The sequence below is a fragment of the Clytia hemisphaerica genome, unplaced genomic scaffold (assembly GCF_902728285.1).
Source record: "Clytia hemisphaerica strain Z4C2 unplaced genomic scaffold, Clytia hemisphaerica genome assembly, whole genome shotgun sequence".
NCBI classification, from domain to species: domain Eukaryota; kingdom Metazoa; phylum Cnidaria; class Hydrozoa; order Leptothecata; family Clytiidae; genus Clytia; species Clytia hemisphaerica.
Window position 1 is genome coordinate 339,453 of NW_027104213.1, and position 20,284 is coordinate 359,736.

The window sequence follows — 20,284 nt, forward strand, 5'->3', positions numbered from 1 at the left end:
ACAATTTCTTTTATGGGTAGTGTCAAAACCAAGACTTGCCCAAAAGCGTTTTTAACCCAATTCCCGACAATATCACACAAATATCAAACAAGATATTCAAAGAATGCTTTTAAAATACAGGACGCGAAATTAGCCGTAAAAAGGTTTGCAATCAAATACCGGGGTCCATTCATGTGGAATAATGTTCTTAGCAAAGAACTCAAAAAATCCTGTACAGAAAAATCTAAATTATGTTTCAATAAATCAACTAAAAAATATATAATGAATCTTGACATTGAGAAATATTTTTAATACTATCGTAAAAACTCGAAATGTCTCTTTGTTAATAATTTTATCTTCTACTCCTTTCTCTTTTTATTATTATATAAACTATATTACATTTATACTTTTTTCACTACTTAGTCTGTAAATAAACAAACTTCGCTTCAAGGGGTTAGGTGAAAAGACAGTAATGTCTTCTTCTTACTCCTGCGAATGTTTTTTAGTTTAGGAAAGATTTTTACTTTATCATCAATATTAGCAAAATTACGTTGTACTATTTTTAGATCTTTTTATCATTGCAAATACTATGCTACTAAAAAAAAAGAAAAAAAACTTTCGGTTCAGCATCTTTCGGCGAAGCAGCGTTTTTCTTCGAGAGACCAACTTTTGACTTCGTCTTTCCAGCTTTTTTCGTAGTCCAGCATTTTTCTTCGAGCGAGGGATTGTCGAATTCGTCTTTCAGTGTCTTTTTCGCCTTAGTGATTTTCGTTTTTCTGGTGTTTCCTGTCTGTACAGCGTTTTCAGGCGATCCAGCATTTTCAGTCGATCCAGCGTTTTCAGTCGATCCAGCGTTCTCAGTCGATCCAGCGTTCACTTCCTACGAAAAAAGACATCGAATTAAGTATCGTCGATCAAGGTATCAAAATACAGGTCTACCAGCCCTTTGCACACTTTTGGGCAAATGGAAGGAAAGTGGTTACAAAACTTTATCAGAATTCTTGATAGATTCGCCATGAAATTTTGACAGTGTGTTTATGATTAAGAGGGGGGATCGTAACGATTTTTCAAATTTTAGTGGTTTGGCCAACTTGCACACCAGCACCAGAGTCTTAAAAAGTCATTTCTAGTCCTTTGGAAGCCATCTGGCTTAAGTAATTCCATATTTCAGCAAAAAACACTGCCCCAAAGTTTCACCTCGTTTTTGAAAAAAGCTAGTCCCCAGGTAAAAAAAAAACAAATTACTTTCAGATATCCATCCAAAAAGAACCTTAACTTTAAAAATAACTGAAAAATGTAGCAACCTTGTTGCCGTCTGCTTGTTGTTCTCCTTCCTCCCATTCCATTTCGAATTTGTCAAGCTCCTTTTTCGTAGCTATAACAAGAATAACAAACGGTAACAGAAGTAAAATTTAGGGGTTAGTTCTACCTTAACAGAATTATGTCCAAGTATGTTGTTTACAAACGCTTCCAAAACACCCTGTTGGAGTTGGAGTTTGAAGACAAGTGGGGTGAGAGTTAAAGAAGTCAAAATAAAGTGGGATGGGAGAATTGTCTAGAAATATGGAGGGGGTGATGCAAACGTTTTTGTTTAAGTTGTGTTAATTTTCTCACTTGGGTGGAAATTTGGTTTATTTCGAGCAAAGTTTTTCACTGGGGTGGCGCAGTGCCAAGAGCCAACCCGTTCATCCGAATTAGTGAGTATTTGCATCAGTCAATCTGTTCCTACAAACCTTGAAATTGATGTACCGTATTTTGAAACCTTCAGGCCGGACGAATCTTTCCGAGAAATAACTTTTAAAATAATAGAAAATTAATGAAAAGACTGAAGTTGTTATTTATCATTCTAAAATTTTCACTGTTATTCAATGTTATAACTTTCAATAATCATCTTCTTTTAAGAGTTGCTACCATCTTACCTTTTTGGTCAGCCTAAGCTGAGCATTCAAATAGGTAAAATTTTCTTCCATCAGCATCATAAGACGGCAAAAAAAAAATCCGATTTTCCGATTTAACTTTGCTTTCTAAACTTTCTTTCGATCGGGTTAACTTTTTGGGTACTTTTAGCATGCGTTGTTTTTACAGATCATAATGTAGTTTCAAGATGGCGGCGGCTCAATCGATAGTCAGATGTGATAAGTCAGTGTTGTACCAAAGTATTTCCAGTGTAAATCTGTTGCAAGCTTCAATTTCTGGCATTCATTTTTTTAACTCGGCAAATCAAACACATGATTTTCATCAAGGGGATTCTTTTTCTATATCCTTTGAAGGTTTAAAGCCGTTTGCTCAAGTTTTTGTTTATGTTGAATTTTCTGATATATACTTTTTATTGCTGCTTTTTAATAGTTTTTGCAATAAAAACATATATTTTTCTTGTTTGCCTCTAGGGGAATTGATGGTGTTATAATGTTATTGGGATTTGATAAAGTTTACAAAAGTACAGCTACTGTATAAATTTGATATAAAGACTGGATGCAATCGTGCTTTTTTGGACTTGGACGTGTTTGTGATAAAGGCGAATCGCAAAAAACTGTTTGGTTCCCGTCATTTCTACTTTAAAAAGTGGGAGTCGTTCGGCCGGTCAGTTGAAAATATTTTTCTGTTAAGAAGCAGCTATATCTATCTTGTTGAAAGGGAATTCGTGTGGACTGATCTGAATTTTAAAATTGAGAAACCGTGGATAAATTGGTGTTTTCGGTTTACTCTCCATTAGCATGCGGCTCTCTACTTCGATTTGAAAACTTTTAACCACAGAGCGTGCAGAGGTCAACAGTGGAAATCCAGCAAAGCAGTGGAAAAGCTTTCGGACTCTCCAGCTCGTAACCGTAAATCAGATGACGGGAACAAAATGATGACATCACATCACCTATTATTGGACTTGCAAAATTATGACAAATGGTCTTTGGAATTTGATCATTTATATTAATATTAATATATACAGTTATTGTTGAAATTGATCAAACTATTTTTCACGCAGTTCCGGACGCAGATTGTGTTTTTCTAACCTTTTCTAACCTTGGCGCACATTTTGACTGAATGATGGAATGGAATGAATGGCGATAACAGTTTATAGATATCTCTTATTAGACTTGCAGAAAGCGGGCTGCCGTCAAGTTACACAACATGCTGTGCACACTCTCGTCACAACCTGCACAGCCATAACAAACAGATCAATCTGGTCTTCATTTAACATTGTTTTAAAGTTTAAAAACACTGCCAGTGCTTGGCACAGTAGAGAGGACTCCCAGTTGAAATTAATTGCTACACCGCTGCCCTGTTGAATTTATTTATTATGGTTGTGTGTTTATTCCACCAAGTAAGTAGGTAAATCCAGGTAAATCAATCGCCCAAATTCATAGACCAATCAAAAGCGAGTTTAAAGCAAAACGGGGGGAAATGAGCTTCCCGCATAGTTGTGAATTTTATGTTTTGCTTTCGATTATCATTTGCGACCAGCAAAGTCTTCAAGATGGTTGTGTGCATGTTGTGTAACTTGACGGTTACTAAACTACAAAATTTATTTTGGCCATCCATATAGTACGTACGCAGTGAAGGGGGAGAGGGGGCTCAGCAAAAGCGTACATCTATTGTTTAAACAAAGTCATTTCTATTGTTCTCTGCGTACAAGGGGAGGGGGTGTCAAATATTTGGAAAATCTTTGCGTACGTACTATATGGACAATGCTAAAGAGAAGTATACTTTGAGCTTCTCGTGGGGGGGGGGGGGTTGGAGGAGCTCTCATGCTTGTTTTACATAATTTTAAATCAAGTTATCAAATGTTTCACATTTTGCACATTATTCAACATATTTAGTCTACTCTGTTTCAGTGCATCTCTTACATCTGTTAACCCACTTATTAAAGCTATCTAGCTAAGCTCTATTGGCTGACCTTCCTACCCTTGACAACAAACCCTCCACCCGGCGTGTACGAACATTTCTAAATAGCTCATTGTACACTTAACTTGAAATCATTTAAGTCTTCTAATCATTTTGGCTTAGGAATGAATTGTAATTTATAAAAAAGAAGAAGATTTTAGTTCATTTTAGATATCAGTATGAAGCTGATATTGACATGAACATATAAACTGTATTGTAAGGCAACTCAACGTGTTAATTTATTTCAAGGTAAGACCTTTTCAGTAAAAGTATGAATCTTGGGATCTTGGATTTTACTATGAGAATGTGTATTTAAAGATTTTCGATAAAAATGGGCAAAATTGTATTTCGCGGTCTCAAGGTGGTATATATTGATATTTGAGCCGATGCGCAGACACCTGTATTGAATAAAAACCGATTATTTTATCGATCGAAAAACGTTTCGCTCATTTTACCCGATGAGTCTGAAGGGCGCCAAATCATGTTGAGAGAATTTGGCAATTCATCACGGCAACATCAGACGAGCTGGAATAGTTTTCTCCCAAATACTTTAAACGAAAGTATCGATTTTTCGGCCTCCAAATCCTATCAAAGTTGGGAGAATTTGACAACTGATCAATCCTAAGGTAAGGTTAGCCTTACCATCAAAAACTTATTTACTACCGTATACTATTTTACATGGTATGTGAAACCCAGGTAGGTCCTTTTCCAGGAAATCTTCATTTAATCTAATACGCAGTATCTTTTTCAAACAATTTCTACTCTGCTGTGCTTCGATCAGGCTAGCAAAAATAGGTAAAGGTAAAAATGTTGAAATTTTACACTGAAAGTTGAAATTTTACACTGAAAAATTAAACTTTCATACGTTCTAATACATTACATTCATACACACTTTATTTTCTGAATTCATCACAGTTACTCTACTTTACTTCACTTTGTGAAAACAGTTTTTTATGTTTTATTTTCAGATCAAGATATGGCTTCTTCATCGGTTCCATCATCACCTTGGACACCAAGGAAAAAGCAAAAGAAAGATGGTATGTCTTTGACCCTTTTTTCTGTAATATATAAATGGATTTAACTTCTCCAATTTCGATATAGCAAGTTACTTATACGACTAGCAGGTCCCAAGATAAATTCAAAAATCTCATTCACAACAAGTTGACCTCCCTGACCTGAATGTGGTCCAAATTTACAGTATTCAACACATTTTATGATATGAGATTTTTATTCTTTGTCTTTATTTGTTTCAGATGGAAAACGAGAAGATTTGCTGGGTTATGTTGTTCACATTAGCACCATGAAGATGACTCCTGCGAAGACGACGGATGGTAAACAAACCTCATTTTTTGATATCACAGTCTCAACAGAGTTAACTGAAAAACGAGTTGCTGTATGGGCTATCGATACACGTCCACTCATGGAAAAAAAACTCAACAAAGGTATTTTATTGGCAAATTTCGATGAATACTCCAACATGCACTATGCCGAACCAAAATTCCCATTGAAGCGATTTTTACGTCCCGTCAGTACAATATCCGAAGCATTGACAAACAAGCCATTATCGTCAAAATTACGCTGAAGGTAAAAGTAATTGACATAGATCCTGTCATTTCTCACAACAACTTACGTATCATGTCGTGTCAAGTGATTGACACAAGTGTCAATAACCCAAAGCAGCTCACATTCTTTGATAAATTAGCAAATGTTGAAACTGTCAAGTTGAGTAAATGTTATGAAGTGACAGAAATTACCGTGTCAAAATTTAGTGGGCGTAGGGTATTCAAAGCCTCAGATCAAACTGTGATCACGACACTCGCCGACACCGAAATCAACATTGTGCTTAGTTGTAAAAAAAATCCAAGACTTTAACGTTTGCCAAAACAAAAATTTATTTACTGTATCTTTTGGCTTAAAATTAACAGATAGCTTCCAATTAGAGCTTGCAATTTTGAGTCAAAACAAATACCACCCACAACTATCTCTACCATATTTGTTATAATATTTTAAACCCTCTATACACTGCCGAAGAGAACTTACGTGCACAGAGCTATATATAACTCAGACAGAGTCGCTATCTCAACCTCGGCCCGGCTAAAATCTATGATGGCAGTTTTTATCATCTTCCTCCTTAACCGATGTGACCAAGGAAATAGAAAATAACTCCCATCAAAATCTGACGAAATGCCGACCCTAGGGTTTATTTAAGATCTCTATGCCTTCGTGCCGTCTTTGATTAAGGGCCTGTTTACATGTACTTAATAAACTCGCACCGTATTGACATTCGTCAGAGCAAACCCCCAAAAACGATGATGTGTAGAGGAAACCCCGCACACTGCCGCACACTTTATTATTAGTGAGGTTAAAGGGGCAATTCGCTACCACATCGCACAGTTTGTTTTTGTTTTCAAAGACGACGAAAAACAGCAAAAAATATACGCAACGTGATTGGTTGAAACTCACTACACTAGCCTAAGCATTTCTCGTTCGTCGCGTCAATATACTTAACCACAAGCGAATTTCTTACTATAAATGTTCAGGCGTGTTAAAATCTAGTTCGCATTCTGAATGTGTTCAAGGTACCGGCTCTCATCCAAGTCACATAATGACCAGCCTAATTCGTTACTCTTCTAGAAGTCCTTTCAATGTCAATGGTTCAGTCTGTCCACATACTATCGGTACGGAGAACACTTTTCGGACTTTACTCAAAGCAAGTCAATGGGTCGGGTACAACACCTCAATACTTAATTAAAAAGACATTTTTTAACTTTTTCACAAGCCTCGTCATAAATATTCTTATTAAGTAGAGTAGACTCTTATAACAAGAAAACGTAAAAGGGACAAAATAGAGTCAAATTTTAGTAAATGCTGCCTTGTATACCTGCAACAAAAACAACGTTTTTAGAGAAATAGAAACAAACGTAAGAAAAGTTTTAGATCTTATCGATAAATTGATATATGATTTCGATTTTTCAATTTCATCCAATGGAAAACAATTAGTTTTATAAATATAAAAATAAGATAGAAACAAATACTGCATTCTATATAGTTATGACAAATCTTCATATAAAAAGTACACATTTTATTATAAACAGCCGAGTTGCTGAGTTGCTAAGGGCTCAGGCCTCAAAATGGCCCAAAAAATAAGCGACTTGCTTAGCAACCTTGAGGCCTCGAATCCAAATCAGCAATAAAAAATAATTTGACACGAAATCTTCGAAAAATGCCTCTACTGTCCATTTAAAATTGAAAAATTGTTGAAAATGCAAAAATGTGCTTTTCACCCATCTTAAACTAGAAAATTTTTAAGCAACCTGTCGTCTTACAAGCAACTTTGGGCCTGGATTTCAAAAAATCCTTAGCTGTTACCAACTCAAGGCCTGACTCGAAAATTGGAGTTGCTTATAAAAAAAAGAAAATGTGTATGAAAAAAATTTCGAAACTTAGCATCGCACGGCATCGGTTGGCAAAAGTACACATGGGAAGTCACCCCTCTGAAATATATTTTATAAAATAACTCAACTATAAAATAAAATAGTTTTATTAAAGCCATATATTTCTAAAACTCTTGTTTCGAAGAGAAATTTTATGAAATCGTGTACATCGCACCATGATTGAACATTCTTTACGCATTTCGTCATTGATTATAGAAATTCGACATCCATATGAAATAAATAAAAATAATACAGTTTAAAGTCTCCATTATTCGAATGCAGAGCAAGTAATAGAGAGTTATTAGGCCTGGTTAGCTAATGTAATAAGACAGTAAAACGTGTTCGATTTATGAAAAAATTCTAACTCAAATGACCTCAAGATATCTCAAGAATATTTATATCTATATTATCCTTTTTGGCTGACCTTCCAGCGCAGCTGGTTTATTCTTATTTATACAGGTCAGAGAATTCGCAAGGCTTGGAGTGGATAATCCCATTGAACGTCTTCGAAATTGTATAAATAGGTAATTTTAGCAAATCAGCTTACCGTTTTTTCAAATTATATAATGATGGCGCTACGTGAATTGTAAAATTTCATACATATTTGGTCCATTGGCCTCTTCCAGAAGATGTTTAACATAACATAACATTCATTTTTTAGCAAGGAATGCAAATAGAAGTAAAAATTATCATAAAGCTTCAAATAAATCAAGACCAATTTCATGTTTTAGCATTATGGATCGTAAACTGCGAGCCGAATACAACTTGAAAGCTTCTGTAAAGCTGAACATACGCTTAAAGAGGACAATTGACAAAGAAAAACTTAACAATGTTTTGATTGGTAAGTTTTCATTTTATTTTACTAGAAATACAATTTACAACAAATGGAAAAACTTAAGCATATGTTAATCGAGCCTACGTAAAACAAAAATGTTCATATATAATACAATATACTAAAATGTGTCCAGATATAATTGGCAGTGGGAACAAGAATGCCCGTATTTTTGGATAGTCAAATACAATTTTGAAATTTAATTTTGCTTGTTTTAGAGAAACAGAAGTATTTGTTTGTATATCTATTTTTGGTTGAAAAATAGTTTTTTTTCTACTTATGCTATAACGTTCATTTTTACATCAGTGGTAGGTCAGCCTTAGGTGAAGAAAATTGTCAAGTTTCAAGGCAAGCAGATAACGATTGTACTTGACTATCAAAAGTTACAGGCATTCTTGTTTCAACTGCCAATGATATCTGGATAAATTTTTACATCCATCAATCAATCTATAATAATAAAATAGAATAGAAATAATATCATAGAAAAGTGCTAATGTGAATAAAAATTAATCGTTTTTTATTTGCTTTTTTTTAGATGCATACAAGAAGTGTTACAAAAAAAGAGACTAATAAGACAGTATTGAAGCATGCTTCTCCAAAAGGCCAAATTGACTTTGACAATGATGAGGACAAAGAGAACGAAACGAACGAGAATGTTATGGCTGAGAAGGAGGATGACGAGAAGGAGACGTCAAAGAAAAGACGGTCCCGTGTCCAGCTGGGTGAAGATGACCTTAAGAAGAGTGATACAGCAGACAGCGGTGGTAGTGAAAGTGACAATGAAATGTTATTTGTTCCTCAGCATCCTCCGACGAAAATGAATGAAGGAAACCCCCAAGTTGACTTTCTAGGCTGACATGTTTCATCATGTTCTAAAGCACTCTTCTGTATGAAGAGTTTTTAAGCTATATGGAATTTATAGTGAAGTTATATAGTAAAGATTATTATCAAAAAGAAAAATAAAAATTAAAAGAAGAAAAACTTTAAATTTTTTTATACTTTTGAGTGAACTCATCAAAAGATAACTTCAATATACAACTTATTAGCTGTTTACGCAATGTTTTCATGCTTGGATCTTGGTCGTTTTATGGTCAGATTTTGATAAATCTTCGGTCGCCATTCGATGGTCAGCTTTGGTTATCTGATCGTCAACTGTGACCGTCAAATGACGTTTCATATTCGACCAAAAAATGACAGCTAAATGACGTTGAAAAGCGACCGTTTACTGACGTCTTTTTGACGTCAAAAGCTTGCTGGGACATTGTTCCCTTTTTTGAAATCGATATTTAAATATTTCTTTATTCTTTGTATATAACATACGTAACATGCGTATAACATTGAAAAGATAATTTTTTTACATGTGTGATATAGATGGAATATATAATACAAGTATTAAACAGCCTTAAACAGAAAGAAGCAACAGGTTTATTATGAGGTGTAATTTTGAGCAGATTGGCATTGATCAAAGGAATCCTGTGATATTTAAACCATATTTTGGAAAAAAGAGAGTAAATGAGGGCGATTTTAGCCGTACTAATTTGAAAATTTCTCCTGTCATGGTTTGCGCCGACTCCTCGTTTTTCTTTTGAAAACTATTCACGCTAATTAACAATTAATGCCCATGGGTCCCGTCAGCGGGGGGGGGGGGGGGCAGAGGGCATGAACCCTCATGTTTTCACCTAGTCTGGAGATCCATACTCTCTATTCAAACGTACACCACATAAGTAAAAATCCCATCAGAAGCTACTCATTGAGAGTATGCTATTTTTGACCCAGTTTGAATTTGTTTACATTTTGGCTTGTATTTCGTGTCAAAAAAGCCATTGATTACCAATTAGGTCCGCGCACTTCAAATCAAAACAATAATATCATGTGATTTCAACAATTGTTTAACAGCAAATAAAATTCTTCGACCAGATTTGGCATCTACAAAACTACTCCATTATTTCTATATTATTATTCGTTTTAACTAAATGCTATACTTTGAAATCACACGAACAGAGTAGACGGGTCTCCCAGCTAGTTTTGACCACAAAAGCTACTCGTACGTTTAAAAAAATTTCCATTATTTTTACATGAGTTATTTTTCAAATTTAGTTGAAATGGCATCTAAAATAGCACTTTGAGCCCTTCAAAATTCAAAGATTTTCTCCACCAACCATGGTGGGCTTTGTCAAATTACTCAAATATACCTCAGCCCTCAAAACTTGGCCCTTTGATGTGACCCACCAGTTGTCAAATAATTTTTGGTATGCGTAAGTCAAAACTAGAATTTGACCCCTGTGTATTACTAAAAGTAGAAAAACAGAGGTCAAATTCCTTCCAAAATTTTTGAGTGTTTCCAATAGGAAAAATGATATAATCTTGACTTAAACACAAAAGGCTACTAGGCAGGATAGGCAAAAAGCACACAGATATGTCTACATGGTATTTTCAGTTCTTGACGGAATAAACACTGTGAAAACGGCACAGACAAAATATGTACAGGAATATAAACTAGGAAAATAAAACAAATGATTACAGGAGCACAGTATAGTAAATAATGACACAATACAAACATATAGGTATATATATAAAATCAAAATGGGCCAGCAAATGGCAAATACATAGTATAGACCGTAAAGGAAACGGTTCACATAAAGAAAATCTAAGAAAAATATCAAAATATTCGGTGACCTAAGCATTAAATAAAATTGAACCTAGGAAAGCTTCCACCAAGATGCTGGGGAGGGAGGCGGAGCAAAAAACAGCAGTCTGCACTGAAGAACTGAAGAACTGAAAAAGGCCCATGTGGAAAATCTGTGGCCTTATAAGGAGCATGAAAGTGAGGCACACCAGCCTCCAAAGCAAAGGTAGCCCCACCACGTCTGAATGAGTGTGACCCATATTGACGGTGTGAGAGCCCAGAACGTGAGAGGTGCGCTTGAAGAATGTGCATGAAATCCCGGTAAACAAAAACACGGTTAGCCCCGAGGTAGGAATCCCTCCAACAAAAAGCTTGATCACATGGGAGGGCCCCAGGGGTAAGGGAGAAGGCACGTGAAACTGCGGAAACAGGACAGAGGTGAAGGCATTGCCACCAGTGGTATAGTAACAGTGCGTTGACCAAACTGGATAGTCTTGCTCCATCTCACCCTGATGTGGATCTCAGAACCCAAAAAAGTAAAATCATCCCGGGTGAGAAAAGTGTCTGGGGAAAAACCCTTCTGGGAAACGGGTAAAAGGTGACTCTTCCGAAAAAGCCCAAAAAAGGAAACCAAACATAGAGCCCAAAAAGAAGCTTGCTTACTATCCCGCAGGTTGATCTGGGAGTGAATGAAAGAAAGAATCTCAACCGTGATGGGAAGCTTGGGGACGGGAGGAACACCCTTGGAGCGCTTGATACCCTTCAACACAGAGGACAGGAAAAAATTATCAAGAAGAGGGTTGGGGAACCCCATCTCACGATGCAAGAGGCCAACAATGTTCAAATATATACAAACAGACTGAGGTAACAGGAAACGGGCTAGATACGCAGCATACATGCAGAGGTGCACACACTTAGCAGGAGCTGGCGGTAGATCAAGCATATTGCAAAACTGAAGATAAACCTTGCGGTGAGTACGGTAGGCCTTGCGGGTATTGGTAGCATAGGTGGCTTCACGATAGAACTGCACATCCGCCAGCAGCGAAGACGCAAACTCTAAAAAGCAGAGTGAAGACGTGAGCCTGAGCCATTCAAGCCAAGAAGAAAACAGAAACAGTTCACAGACATGTGCCAGACAACATTATCAGTGGAAGCAGATTGGCCAAAACAGTCACAAAGATACTGGAGAAAGGCTGCAAGATGTGAATGCTCATGCAAACGAGATACATGATCAGCAACAACATTTTGGACTCCCGGCACATGAAAAACTTTTAGGCGAAAGTTATAGGTGGCAGAACACCAGAACAGACGTCTGAGGTAAGTCATCATGAGCGAGTTGCGAGATGATCCTTTATTCAACATCCCAACGGCAGCCGTGTTGTCACAGTAAATATGGACAACCTTATTACACAAGTAAGGTGCCCAGCGTTCCAAGGCAAAAACAATGCAAAGCGCTTCCTTGTAGTTGATGGGCAGGAGCATCAACCAACAAATTAGAATAGAACCAGTCATTGTCAAAAACTGCTCCAATGCCTGTTGTACAGGCATCCGTGTGGATGTTAGTAACAGGTCTAGTGTCATGAAAGGAACACTGACCATTAAAACTCTCAAGAAAATCCAACCACCAAGAAATGTCCTTAAAAAACTCCTCACTCAACAGACACTTGGATGACTGTTTCTGTAAGGAGCCCATAAGGTCAAGAATACGACGCAAAAAAGTTCTTCCTCCTTAAATAACTTTGCAAGCCCAGTTAAGACGGCCAGCAAGCTGTTGTAGCTGCCTCTTTGATGCACGAGCTCGGGACTGAAAAGACAGTAGTGAATCTTTCAGATCACCTAGCTTCTTGACTGGGAGAGAGAGAGTCAAAGAGGTGGTGTCAATCTCAACTCCAAGAGATACCAGTCTTGTGCATGGTGGGACAAGCTTAGAGGGGCTGATGGTAAAACCTAGGGAAACCAGAAGAGAGGAAAGAGTATCAAAGGCAGCTTGACATTCATGCTGAGTCCTACCAATGACCAAGAAATCGTCAAGATATACTATGATCAAAGGGTAGCCTCTTCTCTGCATCATACGTCTGACACTCTGAGTTAAACGATGAAAAATACCAGGGGCACTGCGTGCACCAAAAGGGAGACGTGTGTCTTTTAGATACGTGTAATGGCTATCCCCACTAAATTTCCACTTCAAACCGAGAGCATCTCGGTTAGAAGGATGGACTGGGACAGATCGATACGCATGTCTCAAATCTATCTTAGCGATGAAGAAATCCTTCCCTATCAACCTGCAGGCATCATCTAGGGTCTGGAAAGATTGCTTCTCAATATCGATGTAAGAATTAACGCCCATACCGTGGGGCATCGAACAGTCATGGATCAAACGGAGATCCTCAGAATCAGGCTTTGGAACTGCTCCAAGTGCGCTGACTATCACAGGCTTTTCAGTAGCAATAATGTAATTTCCGGCCGCGAGTTCTTCAAGGATAGTGGCTTCAACTTTCCCTTTAGAACCCTGGCCAATAGCAGAATTATAGTTATCCATCTCCGCAGGGCTGATTGAAGCATCTGCTGGGAGCAATTGAAATCCATTGACCACACCATCAAACAAAAATTGACGGTCCGGATCATTTTGGAGTTCTTTGTCCCAAAGTGCAGAATCAAGCGGAGAAGGACCAGGTTCAGAAGAAAAGAGTCATTGAGAGCCACCCTCATTCACAGGATGCAGAAAACCCTGATGTGATTTTCCACAAGCCTGAGAGCCAACCTTGCGGTTACAGGCATGGGTGAACCTGCAGGGTGACTTCTGACAACCTTTTCTTGAATTAAACATCCGACAAATCTCAGAGCCGGACGAGAGATGTGTCATTGTGGGAGGACCAGAAACCTTACTGTTACCCGCAAGACCTGAGGAGAGAAAATCAATCTTGGGTGAGGAAGTATCAGTGCCATGCCCAAGCCCACGAGGTAGCTTTGCAGCCCAGCGAGGTATAAGAACAACCTCATGTAGATGGCTATGGTCAGTACTCCACGAGAACCCATAAGTATGTTGCAAAATCCGAAATTCATCGTCATATTGCAACACGGATTGCCATGTGTACTTAGTTGCCAGCTCTAAGACCTTAATCGCATAAGAAAGGTACTCCTGTACATGGAAAAGGGTGGAAAGCTTCCCAGAAAAAAGTAACTCGTAAAAAATTCTCAAATTAGCAATATTAAATTGTTCAACTGTAACACTAGAAAGTTTGGGTTTAGAGTCCTGTAAAATCAAGGCAAGTTTACAATTGTTGTCATAAGACAAAACTTTTTCATCCTCAGCAGGTCGAATACGAGAAACAAAGTCCACTATACGTAAAGCTTTACCTCTGGTAACGTCGTTGGTGCGTGTTGGGCGAAGAAAAAGTTCGTTCTGTGTAAACTGACGAGTAGAAGAAGGTTCAGCGGTCGAGCCAGAATTCAAAAAGGGAAGAACATTACCAAACGAAGAGCCAGGATTCAAAGTTTGTTGTTGTTGTTGTTGAGAAGAAAGAAGCGGGCGGTGAAGCAAAGTAGACATGGAATCGGCAGGAAAATTATTTAAAATGGCGGATTGAGCTGTAAGGTTTTCCCCTGAGGAACTGTTGCGTGTTTCGGGCGGAGGGGCGGAGCGAGACGAATGTTGTTGACTTCTAGAGTCTTTTAAACGTTGGAGTTTCTCTGTCTGTCGTTTAATTTCCTCAATCAAAACGTTTTCTTCTTCACGAAGTTGGTTCTCTTTGTCACGTCTGATCGATTCCAGGAGCTCAGTTTCTTGATTTTTAAGGTCTCGAAGATGTTGGCGGTAATGATCCATCTGCTCTGTTGAGAAGGGACGAGAATCGGGGCTTTTCCTTGTGTTTTCAGCAGATGAGCGACGATTTCGTGTAGATGGAGAAGAAGACGGAGACGGCGGTGGAGGTGGACCTTGGCAGTTTTTGCTTGGATGACCAAAATCATGTAAGTCATGACTTCTTTGGCATCCAGGGCATTTTTTCTTTCTGGTACCAGTATCCTCACTGGTTGGAGTACCAGGTGGAGTAAGTCAGGAACATAAGTATTGAAAAGAATAGTCTTTCAGCAAGCATTTTGACAGATAAACAGTAACAGGAGATAAATATGAAAACAGCAAAAAACAGCAGTCTGCACTGAAGAACTGAAGAACTGAAAAAGGCCCATGTGGAAAATCTGTGGCCTTATAAGGAGCATGAAAGTGAGGCTAAATCAGGAGTCCGGATTAGGACCAAAACAAACCAAATATATAAATTAAAGAACTTCATGCGAAAACTAGATCAAAGAAAATAGACTTCGAATCTTTTTACATTTGAATGTTTGTGTGTTTACCTTTTTTGAGGAAGAAAGAAGAGGGAAATCTTTCTCATCTGTTGCATTTTCTTATTATTTATGCTGAGGGAAAACCCTTTCTGTTGTTATGATTCGAATGTTTTCTCTTTCGTTCGGATTCGAAAAGTAAATAATCATGTCTGATGAAGTCCCTCTGATTGGAATGTTTACTTAAAAGAAACTCCGTAACTCTTCTAAAGAGGTTTTCGCAGTTTTAGCCTCTACAAAGGAGAGTTAAAAAAAAACTTAAAATCGTTCTGTAAATTACACAATACAATTATTATGCATTATGTATTATGCATTATGTTTTATGCATATTGTACCCGTCGAATTTAAATGTAGTGAAACCATAGAAGTATTAAATAGAAAGAATGAAATCTCGCGCCTCCCCTATTGAGAGAAGCGTGTCTTCTACTTGATCTTTCCTTTTCATCTTTGCCGAGCGTGATTTTTTCGAAAATCAATTTTGATTGGCTCTCCACAGTCACGTCATTTGTTATGAAATTCCAAATCTATCTTAACATGATTCAAAACCAGGTCTCAAACTTTGAAAATGGCGGAACAACAAGAAACAACGTTCAGAATGTTAAAACTTCTTGAGGAAGATTCTGAAATTGCGATAATTAAATTAGACTAGCCCGTACCCGGCGTCGCACACCGGTTTAGCTGTTTGCTGAACGCATTTAAAGTCCTTTGAGATGTTGGGAAGGTGGCTTAAACACGATAAAATCAAAATTAAAGCGGAGAATTCTCTTCAAAGTTTGACTCTATCCCTTCCGGGTGATGTATCTTTTAACCATATTTTGAAAAAGATTTTTGTGGCAAAAATGATCAGAAAACAAAAAGGGCGACAGCGACGTCAGAGACGGCTCTGCAATTAGATTTTTTTTCTCGCTTCACACGCGTTATATTTGCCGTAGTTCTCGATGTTTAGGCAAAATTTGATGTCAAGATAAGCAGAGTGAAATAATAGACATGACACGCGATTCGTCGAAAAAAGGCAGCCCGGGGGAGGGGGTACTTAGGCAAGAGAAGGGTATGGGTATGTGCCGGCCTTAAGGGTGCCTTTTTTGAAACATAGCAGTTTGAAAAATCGGAAAATCAAACTTCAGTCCCACAGAGAATTGGAAAAATAGAAAAATTTCAACTTTTTGCCCCCAGAAAGATAGAAATTTGGTCAAATTAGTTCCAAAAAGTGAATTTAAAATTCACACTATTCCCCTTGTTTCTTCTCCTCTTTATTATGCTTAGGGTCCAAGGGGCAGGGCCGAAAGTCAGCTCGCAACCATAGGAAGGCAGCTAGGACACGCAGACAAAAAAGCGTGATAGCGCAATTTTATGTTGCTTTTTATTAAATAACTTCGACATAACTTCGATAATTTTTCAAATTCAACAATGACTTAGATTTACAGCAAAATAATTATCGACATACATGTTTAAAGAATGTATACGGCTTTTTAAGGGGTATTCGAGGTCCCCGCAAAGATCCAACCATGGTCTGCTGATTCAGCATACTGACCTGACTAAACGATAAATCATCGTCTATTTTGAAAGCATTCTCTCACACACACGCACACGACTATTCTTTTAAACATTACTTTTTTCTTCCAAAACAACCGAAGATATCACCCTCACCCTTCCTGTTTTTATTTAATAGTCTTTTATATTGTAGCATTTAAAAGAAAGTTTAAATCAATAAGGAGGAGAGAGTTTTGTTTGTTTTGCAAATTCTTCCCCTCTCGTTTCATTTGTGAAAAGTTTCTTTGTTAAAATCGTTTGTTTAAAAATATTCGTTTAGAGAATTATACTAATTATGTGAATTCTTGATAATAGGCCCGATAAAATTGAATCTCGATTTTTTATTTGTTATGATGACTCAGCATTTTATGCTCGGACCTTTGCGGGGGACATTGATATATAAAGATTGAATGGCTTTAAAGGTCCCTTTTTACGAAGAAAGAATTCTAGTTTTTACCGCCTTTTGATTGTATTTTTAATGTTGCTGTTGTTCTAACAAACTTGTTATGGTGTTATGTGATTCTTGTCTTTTATTTTAAATTTGTTCTTTTCTTTAATAGATTCAGTTTAAAAGATTTCTTTTGTTTTGAAAAGAATTCGGATGTCTCAAATCAAATAAGGTCGTTAATTACATTCGAAAACATAAAACAAAATAGAAGAAAGAAAAAAAAGAAAAGAAAAAGTCTAATCTATCAATCAAAACAAAGTCTTTATAAAACGGCGCGAATATCGTTAAACAAATTTGTGGAGCAAGAACAAAATAAAAGTCATCTTTTGGAAGAACAAAAACATTGCGTGCGAAAACGAAAGTAGCACAGACAGAAAAAAAAGAAAGACAAAACGACATACAGACTACCACTATTAATATGTAGGAGGGGGGCGTACGGGGGTCGCAGACACCGAAATACCGACGCATATTTCTTGGATTACCGTCAACACCGACAGTAAAATTTGGTAAAATCCTTATTTTTGTCACCGCATGGCATGTTTGACACCGAAATACCGTCACTTTTTTCTTCAAACACCGAAACACCGACGGAAAAAAGGGTTAATACCGTCACACCGTCAAACCCGTACGCCCCCCCCATGTAGATTATGAAGATTCTGAAATTGACCCAAGAGAATGATAAGCAAAATCAAAACCCATAAAACCTTTGACGTGATCTGCTCAAAAACAACAACAGAAGAATTCAAATCATTGTTAAACTCATTGATCCTTAACATCATGACTGAAATACTAAAATTGGAAAATTACAAAGAGAAAGATGAATCTGTGGAAGTCAAGCTTACAACTGAAGAACAACAAGTTTTACGTTATTAAGCTGGCTACATAACTTTTTCAATGAGGAGAAAATACTTTAAACTCTTAAAGTCAAATGTTGAACTGACAAATTTAACAGCAAATGGTACCATGAAATTTATTGAAAGCATCATTGAGGAGTATGATCCAGGCTTATCTGGTGAAACCTATTTAGAGTTCACTGAAAAATGGGTTGAGTTGAGAAATCGAGGCGGACTTGTCCAACTGAATGACAATTTTTATCTCTTCATACGTAGAGTAGAAGGATTGGTAAAGGGTATTTTGACCGTAGAATTCCTTCGAAGATATCGATCTGAAGATCTGAGGGATATATTGATGGAACGTATCAGAAAAAGTGATGGTGTTAAGAATAGATGGGAGATTGTAACAAAGGATTTTGAGGGTGGAAAGAGTTTAAAAGATATGCTAAAGAGACAAATAATTTTTAAGTGGATAGACATTAGAGCACGATCATTTTTCAAAGGTTTCATCGAACTTATGAAACAAGTTGCAAGGAAAGAGAAATCTCGCAAAAGAACTGACGAGGAAAGTGAAAGTAATAAACCAAAAGGAAAACCAAAGAATCAAACTGTTGCTAACAAAGCTGGTTGGTTTCCACAAAAATAACCCTTATTACAAATAACACATTCCAACACAACACAACTTTTTTATCAAAATGTATTATATGTAGTGTGTATATAGATTTTATTTTAGCTTTTTATGACCTTATATTTTACTGGAAGAACCTGATTTGGGTTCAGAATCTTGAAAGAAAACCCTTTCAAAAAATAAAAATATTCCTGACTAAAGTTTTGATGCATTAGTACCCAGGGTTGGAGATTAGGGTCTGGTGCATGCTTGATATTTGGAGACCTTTAAACAAGACCATCTACACTTTTACATTTTTAAAATTACAGACTTTTTAATGTTTTTATTAGTTTGTAAGAATCCTACAACTACCAAATAAAAATCTGATAAACTTATTACAAAGTTTGAAATGTTCCTACTGGTGATCAAATTTGTAATCGATGACTAATGGGGTCAATAAAACAAATACTACTTCAAATGGTAATAAAAGACAGGGATTTGACAGCTTAAAAGGGTCCAAAGCAAGATCAAAGAAACTCTAAAAATTTCTCATTTATCAGATGAGTTCATCAGCTAACTATGAAAAATATTTTTTTGAGAATTTTGATTACTGATCACAGGCTTTTCTGTACAAAAGTAAAAAAATCATACCAGAGCCTAAGAGGTTATAAACTAATTGATGTTCAAAATTTCGCTCTAAAATACATACAAGGTATAAAATAGTAGAAATTAAGATAATTAAATAATTGCAGTTTGAAATTATTTTGTTTGCAAGAATTCAATCATATTTCAAAATTTGGTCTTTCGTTTCCTTGGTTGGCAAGCGTCTAGTATCATTTATATCTATTTTCACTGTTTCTCTGTCGGCTGCTTGGGCATTACCCTTTATGCCTTGTATAAATTCTGACTTCATTGTGCCCAGAGCACTTTCATTTCGAATAAAATCAAGCAATGTTGGGTTTTCATTGAGTCCACCTTGTCTCCTCTGTCGACCGAAATGCTCTTCAACAGGATCTTGTGAGAACTTCTCTGACAATACGAATATTATACCAATATCTGCACTGAGTAGCTCCTTTGTTAGGCGAACAAATGGCGAACTAAAAAAAAAATTTATTTCTTAAGCAATTGGCTAAAACAGAAAAACCATTTTATCTGCTAAACAAAATGGTTAAGCTCGGGGGCAGTATTGAAAAACAAAAGACACTAAAGCAAAAAGGTTTCCTGACATTTTCTGAGAAGTTGTTTTTGCTTTTCTTCTTTAGTTAGGAAGATTTTTTCTTCAACTTGCTCTTGCCATCTACCAAGATAGTCTTCTAGAAACTCCACTTCAAGAAACTAAAAAATAATGATGAACAAAACTTTTGTTGATGATTGAGACCATAACACACAGATATACAAATTTTCTTGAGTTTAACATTCAGATAATAAAATTATCAAACCGTTATTGACTGTAGGCTGCTGTAGGGACTTTTTACTTTACTTAAAAAGAATGAGTTGCCTTGAAAACAAAAGATAAAAATTACATGGAATCTCCAATCATTGATAGCTTCATATTTTGCAAGTTCTCTCTTCCCTTTTCTGTCCAAATTCACTCTGGATACATTCAAGCAATCAAAGGCCCTGTCGATTGTCTTTACAAAAGCTATTGTTGATTTTGTATCGTGACGTCCTTAGATTTCTAAGGCATTTGCAGTGTTTTGGCTCAATACCTAAATAAAAAAAGAGGTTTGATGTCAGTTAATGTAGCACCCTTCTGATAAAAATAGATCCACACTGTA

At 36.8% G+C, this 20,284-nt stretch overlaps 1 protein-coding gene and 1 long non-coding RNA gene across 2 annotated transcripts; one reads left to right on the forward strand and one right to left on the reverse strand.

Moving 5' to 3' along the window:
* Positions 1–4,490: 4,490 nt before the first annotated feature.
* On the forward strand, positions 4,491–5,253 carry LOC136815636 (uncharacterized). The gene is made up of 3 exons (XR_010847745.1): positions 4,491–4,551; positions 4,824–4,892; positions 5,109–5,253. It is a non-coding gene; the product is annotated as an uncharacterized lncRNA (long non-coding RNA).
* Positions 5,254–9,184: 3,931 nt separating this feature from the next.
* Positions 9,185–14,791, reverse strand: LOC136815677 (uncharacterized). Its single transcript, XM_067072121.1, has 3 exons — positions 14,105–14,791; positions 11,411–11,803; positions 9,185–9,318 (listed from the first exon to the last, which is right to left on the reverse strand). The coding sequence occupies exons 1-3, from the start codon at positions 14,571–14,573 to the stop codon at positions 9,185–9,187; spliced, it is 996 nt and encodes a 331-aa protein (XP_066928222.1). The 5' UTR covers positions 14,574–14,791.
* Between the last annotated feature and the right edge of the window lie 5,493 nt (positions 14,792–20,284).

What these genes read in the sequence shown, in the direction of transcription:
- LOC136815677 (XM_067072121.1), bottom strand. Translation starts at nt 14,573, where the DNA reads ATGGATCATTACCGCCAACATCTTCGAGACCTTAAAAATCAAGAAACT. An exon ending in CACCAACGACGTTACCAGAG is followed by an intron (nt 11,804 to 14,104) that starts GTAAAGCTTTAC and finishes TCTGCTTTTTAG; the next exon opens with AGTTTGCGTCTTCGCTGCTG. An exon ending in CCAGATCAACCTGCGGGATA is followed by an intron (nt 9,319 to 11,410) that starts GTAAGCAAGCTT and finishes AACGTCATTTAG; the next exon opens with CTGTCATTTTTTGGTCGAAT.